This window comes from Uranotaenia lowii, unplaced genomic scaffold (genome assembly GCF_029784155.1).
Source record: "Uranotaenia lowii strain MFRU-FL unplaced genomic scaffold, ASM2978415v1 HiC_scaffold_1982, whole genome shotgun sequence".
NCBI classification, from domain to species: domain Eukaryota; kingdom Metazoa; phylum Arthropoda; class Insecta; order Diptera; family Culicidae; genus Uranotaenia; species Uranotaenia lowii.
The window spans coordinates 609-12,638 of NW_026598057.1; the positions used below are offsets into that span (position 1 = coordinate 609).

The window sequence follows — 12,030 nt, forward strand, 5'->3', positions numbered from 1 at the left end:
AGAAAAATGCTTAGATTCTTGATTCAACCATTCGTTTTCAGTAAGTTCTGAAAACGCTTTTAACCCAGACAGCCACATTGTGGGAATTTCAAATTTGCAACACAAATATACGTGCAAAATTACGTGAAAACATATCGTATATAATGCGGTGAAACCAGTATATACTTATCATATTGGAGGCCATATAGGTACATTAGCACACACATTCTTGATTTAGATTGTATTGAATTACGATTCGCACGATTTGTCATGCGAATCATTTACGACTACCCTGATTCATTTTTTAAAAATATTATGACAATTTACATCATCATATAGATGATAGAGGTTGTAATCTTGTAGGTATTCGACCAATATGCGTTCGGGAATATCTTTATACACGACATTTTTCGTAACAATATGGAAAGTTTGACGGCTTATTAGATTACGACTTCATTTTCCGTCAGTTGAACAAAAATAAGAATATTTCAAAGAAATGCGTTTTTGCTGTCAAGTTCAAGTTTATATTGTACAATTTATTATTTGCCTGATTGCAGAATTTTTTCAACGTTCATGAAGTTATTGTAGTACCTAGACTTGATCCCCTAACGATACGATCTGCAGCTATATAAATTCATGATATATAAATTCAGGGAATATAACTGGGATATATTAATTCAGGGGGATTTGCTTCAAAGGCATTACCTCAAAATCAAATCGTATACTTCTATAACTAAAATCTTTTAAATTGTAGAACACTTCATCGATGATTTCAAAATAGACACATTTGGAAGCCTCCTTTAATACGATTCTAATCATCGATGTTTCATTATCATAAACGATTTTATTGAACTTATTTGTATTCTTTTACGATTGCCAGCAAATACGTTTTACGAAAATCAGACATGCGAATTAACTTGCATAGATATAAGATTGGATGCACATTATTTCGAATCATTATTTCGAATTTTTTTATGCATAGCGTGACAAAATCTGTCAATCACGGCTGATCATCGTATATCGGTCGTTTCACGGATTTTCTGCAATTGTCGTACACAAAGGTCGAGTTCATATGTACATAAATTCGAATGTCTCTTCTTGTCGTAATAAAATCATGCAATGCATTTAAATACGAAAAAGAATATGCATGAACCGCACATTGTAGGTGCAGATATACGAAAATGAGTTAGAATAACATTTTATACGATATAATCTGTAAAATAAAATACGACTTATGGTTGCCTGGGGGCTTCCGATTAACTTCAAAAATGTTATGAATCACTGAAAATCGCATGAAAAATTTACATTTTGTGTAATGGGTGAAAAGACTCAGTGAATACAAGTTGACATTCACCATCTTGAAGTATTTTTTCCTTCAAGCCTGTATACAATTGATAATTGTTAGAAAATCTCATAATACGGGCAGTGGAAGAAAGAGCTAAACAAGAATAAATCGAATTGACGGCTTCCACTTAAGTTTAAAATGATAAAAATTACGGAAAATCAAATGAAACCCTTGCAATATTCATATTGGGTGAAAGGGCTATACAAGAAGAAATAGATTTTGGTATCCTGGCGCTATCTTGAAATCCAAGATGGCGGCTTCGACTTTTCTTTTCAAACCTGTATATGATTGATGATCGCTTGAAACCACCAGAATATGGGTATAAGTTGAAAGAGTTAAAATAGAGGAAGTCGAATTTCGCTATCTGACGCCATCTTGAACTGAAAATCAAATTAAGTCTCCACAATATGGGTATTGGGTGAAAGGGTTAAACGAGTAGAAGTCGAATTTCGCTTTCTGCCAGGGAGTTTGCCTACAAATTGACTGATGGTAAAACTAGGTCATGCGTGATGAACGAATGGTCTGCCAGGAGGATTACCCAGCAAAAATTTGTGTATGTATACTCTTATGTTGTTTTGATATACGTTCCAAATACATTATAGAAAGATCGTATGGAAGTTGAAAAAACAGTATTTACCTACCAAAGTGGAGGCAATATATATATATACATACATAGATTTTGTTTCCTTCTTAAGCAACGAAAACTACACCAATTGGGTGCTATCCGCACTTTATTCGTACCTATCGGAAGAATGCAAGAGAGCGCTCTCATAGCCTTCAAATCGTTGCCAGCAACAATATTTTCCAGTTCTCTCATTGGTCAATATTTCTCAATTACTATCTGATTTTCAACCGTCTGGATGCACTGCTGGTTGCATGCAGAGAGAACATGACGACGATATTCTCGCTTGATTCTCGCGCGGGAGCGAAATCATTTGAAAATTTACAAACATGGCAAACTTTCTATTATATCCGATTTAAACTGACTACAGACGACATTTTATACGATCTTTTCACTGTGCAATTGGAATTGCGATTAGCAACACCGTTGTAAACGACTTAAGCTAACATTTCTAATACGTGGGGGTTCGTTTTTAGATGACGTCAGAGAAGACTTGTTCTTGGATAGTTTGTAACGACGCAAACACCTTCCCAATAAAATACAAAATCGCATTAGAAATGAAAATTCAAGTCGTTTACAACATTACGAAGAATCTCATTTCCTACCGAATAAATAAACGGTCGTAGAAGTGGTTACTTGAAGTCGGTATAAATCGGATATGATCAAAAAGCCGCCATGTTTGCAGATTCTGAAGACGATTTCGCTTAATTTGTTTTCCCGTGCTGGCTTCAAGTTATAATACAGGCTTGTGCAACCTGATTGCTTTTAATCAAATGGTGTATTTGAAAGAATTGTCAAATCGGAGAAGCAGCAAATGATTAGCAGTAGCACTCGCTGAGGGCAAACACTTACAGCATCTTGCATGCTTTCAGTTTGTGCGAAAAAGATATCGAAAAAAAATTACAATGATTGAATATGATAGGGTTGGAAAAGATTCATTTCCCACACCCAGAGCTAGAAGTCACTTTTAAGTAACTTTGTCACTTTTTTAAAGCAGGTCACTCATAGAGTGTCCATTTCCCGACGATGTTAGCGTTCCCGGGAATCGGGAAATCTTACGATCCTTTTCCCGGGAATTCCCGGGATCCCGGGAAAAATAGGAAATGAAGATTTCAACATGGAAATCTTAACACTCTACTGCATACGAATGCTTATCAATATGGTATTTTTATATTTTAATGTAGTACCTAGTATTGCAGAACATTTCGACCTTTTTTAATGCCTAGAAAATTCAATAAGCAAACCAAAGTCCCAAAAACAAAATACTTTAACCGACAGAATGGTCTGATTCTAGCTGCTAAAAATTGAGAAAGATTTCTCCCTATTGATAGAAGTTAGTTAGCTAGACTTTAGGTTATTCATCAAACATCGTAAATTTTCAGATAATTATCCATTTGTTTAACAATATGTCATTTTTTGCTGATGATTTTGCTACTGTCAAAAGTATCCGAAACGGAAGTTCTAAATGATGAGTATTGCCAAATAGAACATACAGATTCTTACTGTAGCGTTTCATTATTGGAATTGTTTGGTTTTAGAGTCTCTTTGTCGTTTTTCACTTTTACACTAAGTTTTCAATTGGAAAAATATTTTTTTAATCAAATTAAATGTATTAACCAGATTTAAGAAAAAAATATTTAAAACTAAGCCATCAAGGTAGAACCACTGATCACACTGACATGACACTTATAACAAAAACTTGACCATTTTCTGGCTAATTTTTGTTGTCAAATTTTGCAGGTCCACCGTCGGTATTGCGAACCTGCAAAATTTTTAAATATAAACCCTGTAGGAAAAATGTAACTGTTTAGCTCGATTTTATCGTAGAAATTGCCTATTTTCGCCTACATTATTTTAAAGTTGCGTGCCACTTCCTAACTGGGATGTCATTTCTTCAAATCAACGAAACCGAGTGTCCATTCAGCGTGGTCAGTGGTAGAACTTTCATTTTCCTCGTTCAATCTGATTCATTTTTTTTTCTAATTTACAGGATGACAAAAAAGTCCTCAAAATCTCAATTTTTCAAAAAATAAGAAGAAAATCTTAATCCGGTTTTCAAAGCTTTATTCAGTAACTCATGAAGATACTTTACAGACGATATCTCGGAATTACGCCACCTTTCTCTGATCGAACCAGCTTCAGACGTCTCGGAAAGTCGTCGCAAGCGGCGCGCAAGTGTTCCATCGGCATCCCGTCCCAGATTTTCGTGACAAATCGCTTGAATTGCTCCAAATTTGTTATTTTATAGTCATTCAGCTTCGACATCATGTATCCTCACACGAAATAATCCAGTGGATTCAGATCCGGAGACGACGGAGGCCATTCATTCTTCGAAATGAAATCGGTCAAGTTTCCCTCACATCACGCCTGAACAACCTTTGCGGTGTGGGATGGGGCGCCATCTTGCTGGAAGCAATAGTAATCGTCTTCCAACAATAGTTCAGCTTGAGGCAGAACATTTTTCTTCAAAACCGTGTCCAGGTAGTACGCTGCGTTGATTTTGACCCCTTTATCGATAAAAATAAGAGGCAGTTTACCTTCTTGCAAATGGCTCCCTAAACCATCACTGAAGTCTTATTTTGGAACCGGGAAACGTTCAGCTTGTCTGCAGGAGCTTTCTGGAGGCTCACACTCCAAACTCTTTCATTTTGGCAATTGACTGTTTGCTCCAAAACGAACAGCTTCTCGTCCGAAAAATAATCTCGTCATCTGCGCGCCAACCGAGATAACAGCTGTTTTTAACTCTGCCATGGCTCACAACTCAATGTAAACAAACTTCACAGAAACGAAACTCTGCCACATTGGGCAGCAAAGTTAGCCCTTTCATTTGACATATAGATGGCACCAGAGAGAGACAACGCGTAGGCTACAGGAGACTCCAAAAAAGTGTGACCGGACTTTTTTGTCACCCTGTAGATCGTGTAAATTTGTAGTACTTTAGCACATTTTACTGGCTTCGGGAATTCCCGGGATTTTTAAGCGTTTCCCGAGATTCGGAAATTCCCGAATTTTTCAAATTCCCGGGAAATCCCGGGAAGGACACTCTAGTCGCTCATCAGTTTTTTTTTTAATTTGGTCACTAAAGTAACTATTTTTATTGTTTTCTTACAAATGAATACATTAAATCTTCAAAAATTTGCTTTTATTTATTTTTTAATTCCGTTATATCTTTATCTTTATTGGAGGGAAAAGCTCATATAAGTTGAAATTCAATCTAACAACTCATATGCGCGTAAAAACCCTCATCTTTTGCATCAAGAGATTCCAAATTAAAATCAAATGATACATCGGGTGCTTAAAATAAACACATCTGACAATCTAGCAATAATTTTTAAAAATAACCTTAGGCCAAGATTAAGCTTTTAAAAAGCTCTCAGCGCAATTTACATTTCAATGTGCTGTGAGATAAATAAAAATCAAAAACTGATGATACGCGATTGAATATTCTAAACATTTTTACAAGTGATGCATTTTCACCGCAGAGGTGTATGATACGACCAGGAAAGACTTCGAAAAATTCTTCGTATTTTCAAGGTTCAATTATCCGCGCGTGACAAACATTTATATCTCATCTTATTCTAAAAATCATTGTTACATTATTCTTTAATTTTTTAATTTATATGAAAGTGTGTTTGTTCAAATAGATAACTTTTTCTCGGATTTGAAATGTAAGTTCACAAGTTTGTAACATTTAAACGCGGAATTTAATACATGATAATATACATAAATACATTACATTTTCTGGAATACTAAATTCAATTTAAAGAAATCCTAAAGTTCTTTAATAGTCATATTTACCCTCTGCTGTATGAATAATGAAATCGTTGTGATTTTTTATCGATGAAATCAACTTTTTTGACCTTTTCAATAAAACTTCTATAAAAAAAAAGCATAATAGTTTTTTCAGTATCATTTGAAAAGTTTAAGAAATGAGATTATACTTTTTACCCTTTTTTTTCAATTTTTTGTTTAATTCGGGATGAATAAACCTACTTGGTTCAAAATCCCTGAGAAAAACGGAAAAAACGGAAAGTTTTTTTCAATTGACAATTTGATTTTTGGTACCCTAAAATCGTTTGAGATGTTTTGCAGTTCTGAACATAGCTAAAAAAAATGGAAAAAAAGATAAAAAAAAATTATTTTCGGCTGGTAAGAAAAGTTATTTATGAGGTGTTTTGGGGTCTAATTTTTTTTAAATTTTGGCTTAAAATGCGGCCACTTTCTTGTAATTGATTGCTCCTATTGATGCAATTTTTGACTTGATGTGGTCACTTATTTTGCCCTAATTTAATTTGAAATTAACTATTTTCTCTTACTTTTTTATCTTTTGGTCACTGCTAGCCGTGCATAATCTATAAAATTCACCTGGCACCTAAGACCTTCTTTCCGTATGGAGAAATAGTTCAAAGGATTTCTTTGGATTCTTAAAGAGGAGATTTCTTCCTAAGATGCTCCACTAAACCGCTGCAAAAAATAACTTTTTACTCCTATATGTTTTTACGATGCGTTCTGGGTCACCAAGCATCAGTGTAAACTTTTAGATGATTTGGTTGATTCCTGAGTTAGCGCAACGCGCTTCAATTTTCTAAAGAAATTTGTATGTAAGAAGAAATTTTCGCACATTTAATCATCCAGAAAATTCAAATAAGTTTGGAATGAAGTTGGTCTTTTTATTTTGGTTTTGACTGTTCTTAAGCTTCATTTTTTGCTAAAAGTTATCACCATTTCAAAATAAAAAATCTCAATCAATTGAAAAGTTTAAAAAAAAAGGCAGACTCTATTTGCAAGAGCATTTAATAATTTCATGAAATATTTTTGCAAAGGTAATATGAATCAATAAATTCCCTGACAACCCAAAGCAGTTTTTTGAGCACGCTAAAATTGAAAACATTAATTTTGAAAAAAAAAATTTCATATCAAGTAACTTTTTTGGGGTACAAGTTAGGTTTGTGCTTTGTTGACATAAATTGTACTGCCAGAATCAAGGAATATTTTTTATCCAAAGTTATATTTTTTTGGAACGTTCAGTACATCTCTGGCAATTTTTGAATGGACAATTGAGTTTCACCCTACAAATTTCTATACAAAATTAAAACTCGTTGCGCTAATTAAGGACTGAATGGATCAGTTCCAAAAATTTTATTGTTATTTCTGGCAGCAAAAACAGCCAAAAGAAGTTATGGGAGGTGTAAAAATTTAAGAGCCCGAAATTTCCATACAAAACTTACAGCGGTCTTATACCCCACAGATGCTTCCAGATGACCATTGAGGCGTCCTCGGCTTATTTCTGATGTTAAGCGTGTCATTATTTCTGTGGTTGTATTTTATGGAAAATGAAGCAAATCTATGGTGCACTCTCAATAATAAGAACAAGTTTAGTGTGTAGTGAATCCTTTAGATTCAATTGATCCCTTTTAATAAAAAAAAACATGTTTCAATGAATTTTCTAGATTAAGGTGACCTGAATAAAATGTCGAGGAAAACCTTTTTTTGCTCTGATTCACCTACGAGAACACGTATCGTTATCATTTTTTAAGCATATTTACTTTAAATATTTTTTTTTAAAGTTATAATAAAAGTATGGAAATAGTATCGATTCTCTCCAACCTTTCCTATATATAAATTATTGACGCTAGAATAAATATGGAATCAACAAATTTCATTGAAAATGAAATAATTGAAAATTATCTAACTGTATCTGAAGATGGAAAAATGCACGAAGACAAGGAATCAATTAACAAAGCAGAAAACCAACCCCGTAACGAAAAAAAATTGAATGCATCATTTCCACGATAACAACCACGAACACAAATTTGACGTTTCCTCGCGCCTAATTTGAATTAAATTGTGTGTTTTTCTTTATTCCTTCAACTCGAAACGCCAACCCCATTCCAGGAAGGGCGGCCTTCTGCTGAACAACGTTCTCGGCATTTCTGGTGCCTGCCTGATGGGAGTCACGAAGATGAGCCATTCCTATGAAATTCTATTCCTCGGACGATTTATAATTGGTGTCAATTGTGGTAAGTGCTTTGTGGTTTCATTGAGCGTTGAGAGTCTGATCTTTTTTTCTTCTATTTTTCTCCCTTTTTTTCTCACAGGCTTAAACACATCATTAGTACCAATGTATATATCTGAAATTGCTCCATTAAATTTAAGAGGTGGTTTAGGTACCGTTAACCAATTGGCTGTGACCGTAGGATTATTATTATCACAAGTACTGGGTATAGAACAAATTTTAGGAACTAATGATGGCTGGCCAGTCTTGCTCGGCCTTGCCATCTGTCCAGCTGTATTACAATTAATACTCTTACCTATCTGCCCCGAGTCACCTAGATATTTGCTAATTACCAAACAGTGGGAGGAGGAAGCCCGAAAAGGTGAGACCTCTCTCTGAATTGGAGTATTTCGGATAATACTTAAATTTTTTTATGAAATTTCTTTTTAAAACTTAGCTCTCCGAAGGTTACGAGCCTCCAACCAGGTCGAGGAGGACATCGAGGAGATGCGGGCCGAGGAGCGAGCTCAACAGTCCGAGAGCAGCATATCGACGATGGAACTGATCTGCTCCCCGACCCTCAGAGCCCCCCTCATCATCGGAATTGTGATGCAGCTGAGCCAGCAGCTTAGTGGAATTAATGCGGTAAGTTTACTCAGCAAATTTAAAAGTTAGTTGAGCTTAATACTCTTAGTACATGGGTTCAAAAAGAGTGAATTTTTTTTAAATAATCGCCCCAAGAATCAGATCAGGTATCAGAAAAGGGGTAGGCTTGATAGCGGCACGTTATCCAAACAAACGGGAAAATTGTGCCTAGCCTTTTTTGCAGATTTCATTTTGTTGAAACTTACGGTTTTCCTTGGTAGCAGCAAGCTGCAACTTCTACTGCCACGAGCAGAACCAAAACAGTTTGTTTTGGTTCCGCATGCTGTAACGGTTGCACCTGGTTACATGTTTTGTAGAGTTGATTTGTTATTTATAGTTTTTTTTTTCAATACAATAATTGTATCACAAGTATCTTTCATGTCATTTTTGTTAGTATCTAGTATTATTTATTAATGAGATAGTTCTAGTATATAATTGAATTGAAAACGATTTCCACCAATCATTTATTGAGAGTCGAACTTGATAAGAACGCTGCATTGGAGTTACATTCTTGTTTAATGATAGTTGACCTTATGTCATAGCGTAACGGCCTGGATTGAGAATTTCCCGAGGTCGAGTTCGGGATGTATCTCCCGGGTCATGTGGAAAAGAGAAAGCTAGATATGGGGCTGTAGGAGCAAAAACGAGCAACTAGATCGTGCTCTCAAAACCCGAGCCTCCCCGAGGGTTCTCGTGGTATGACGTAGTTCCGGGGAGCTAGGTCTGATAGCGCTTTCCCTGATCTGAGGGTTCACAGTCTTACATTTAGCCCCAGTTTGCCCACGAGGTTGGTTGTGCGCGTTTTTGTTCGGGTTTCGTTAGTAAGTCCTTGTAAAGTGAAGTGTTAGTTCTTTTAGATTTAATTATTCGTTCTAGTTCCGTTTAAGCTAGAAATAAGCCGTGTGTGTGTCAGGTTACCAATTTTGTGTGCCTAAGAAAATCAAGAGGTAAAGAAAGTGCTCTAAATAATAACCGTGCTCTAGCTCTAACACAAACTCTCCTAACATAGCGATCGCCAAAAACAGCAGCAGGCCCCCTGCCACACACCACACCCCGATACACCAGCCCGTTGGGCATACCTTCTTCGCTGGAAATCAAACCACCAGCTCGCCCGATTCGTCAACATATCGGCATCCGAAGAAGTCTGGGAGATTCTGGTGGCACTGGAAGCTACATCCGGTGTAAGCAACCCCGATTACACCAGCATACATCCGGTCAAACCACGATTACCATCCACCACTCACCGAATGAAATCTGAGTTGCGAACAGCCAATCATCGTCGCCGTCGTCAGCGAGCCACAGCAGCAGCAGCAGATACAACCAAGTAGGTGCTTTCCAGTAGGGGTTCATCCATAAAGGATGACACCTTTCATATAAAACCCAATTGATCGATCATAACCTTTTTAATCGGGACGGTTACAATAATCCGTTTCCCCGAAGTCAGGTTGCCGAGGCATTTTTGGTCCACCATCACATTTTTTATGACCGCCCCAACCTAGAAAAACTAAATATTCCCCGGGAAGAGCGATGAAAAGAGCACGGAGAACTAGGTAGAGAAAAGGCACACGGCTAGGTATAGAGTAGGGTAGCTGGAGTAATGATCGTGTTAATCGTTAAATGTTAATTTATTACTCTTAATTAAAATGTATCCCCTCACCATCTACATTCGCCCTTTGATTACGTTAATACACTAAATCCAAATCCTAGCCAGAATTTTTAAATTGAAGAGAAATGACAACTTCACTTTCGGTCGTTAGTCCATTCGTCAGCTCGCTCTGCGCTTGGCGCATTTGAATTCGAGTCCACCACGCTTCCAGGCTTGGGGAGTTATTCTGGGAATGAACGTTTGACTGTCCAATGATGAGTGTTTCGGGCATGGGTGCCGTCGAAGAATCGTGAGTCCTTGGTCGGCTTGAGGCGTTGTGGTCACGTGTCGATGTTGACAGACGTTCGTTGCGTTAGGCGAAAGTCTGAGTTTGGTCGTTTCGAAATCCTCGTAGTCTTCGCTGTTCTCTGCCTTCCCTTGATTTGGGGAGCAATGCAAAACGACTCGTTCAAAGGAGTCTCATCCGGGCAAAAACCAGCTGTGCGGTCTCCCTTCAGGAGTGGCGCTTTTTAAGCCGCACGGAAAATCCAACAGTCAGAGCAGCAACGACTACAATGCTTTGAGTCAATTCGCAATTGAAACAATAGTGGTGATGATTAAAGATGACATCATCACACGGTCAAGCGAGACAACACAAATTGGGTTCGTGGTAACACAACAGTGTTGCCAGATATTCTGGGTAAGAATATCAAAGTACTTATTGAGAAATGAGTACTTTCCCGGTTAGGGAATATAAGATGTGGAAGTGACAATTAGCTATCGCTAATTAATATAGTTGTAATCTAGTGACCTCATAGACGAAACATGAATAAAGATAACTCTATTCTACCACTGAAACCTGCGTTTTTCAACACATTTTATACCTGAGAAACCTGAAAACCATAAAAGGATTAAAAAATAAATAAATATTTAGGGCATAAAGCCGATCCACGTAGGGATTTTGATGCATTGAAGCTTATAACCACATCGGGTGAAAAATGACAGATTGTTATTTTAGTTTAAATTCTTAGAATTAGATACACTTATAACAGGATAGGCGAGAGTACATAAAAGCTTTCTAGCAAACGAAAAACAGGCATATATGAACTTAAAAGAAACACATATTATTGATTCACAACTACAAAATTCAGGAGATTTAAGTTTACAATGATCAGAAAATGTTCTAACCAGGATGCTACAATGAGGGCAAATAAACGATTTTATAATGGCAAAGTTGGCATTTAGCCTATACACATAGGGATTTTTAAGCAATGAAGCTTTTTTTTAATCATAATATTGGAAAGAAGGACTTTTTTTAACTTTCTTTGTTCAATTCTGACATACATTAAAAAAATGAAGTCGGGCAAAAAAGGGACATGTACACACTAAGGTGAAGGTAATATAGGTACAATAGTACCTCTGAATCATAGCTCATACAGGAGATTCAGAGCACAAAGTCTTGATTTTATATATTTTTATTTAACTGACCAGTTAGCGCTCTGGTTAGACGACTACAATGAGCTTCTGTAACGCCAAATTTGAAACAAACAAACAAACTGGAAAAAAGAAAGTGAGAAGTGGGAACTGCAAACTGAAAACTGGAAACTGGAAACTGGAAACTGGAAACTGGAAACTGGAAACTGGAAACTGGAAACTGGAAACTGGAAACTGGAAACTAGAAACTGGAAACTGGAAACTGGAAACTGAAAACTGGAAACTGGAAACTGGAAACTTGAAACAGGAAACTGGAAAATGTAAAATGGAAACTGGAAACTGAAAACAGGAAACAGGAATCTGGAAACTGGAAACTGGAAACTGGAAACTGGAAACTGGAAACTGGAAACTGGAAACTGGAAACT

At 36.6% G+C, this 12,030-nt stretch overlaps 1 protein-coding gene across 1 annotated transcript; it reads left to right on the plus strand.

Annotated features, from left to right (window-relative positions):
• Positions 1-7,841: 7,841 nt before the first annotated feature.
• Positions 7,842-8,616, plus strand: LOC129759598 (glucose transporter type 1-like; the record flags this gene model as incomplete). The annotated part of the gene is made up of 3 exons (XM_055757071.1): positions 7,842-7,966; positions 8,045-8,323; positions 8,399-8,616. Coding segments are annotated over 3 exons (622 nt in total), but the record flags the coding sequence as incomplete, so codon positions are not given.
• Between the last annotated feature and the right edge of the window lie 3,414 nt (positions 8,617-12,030).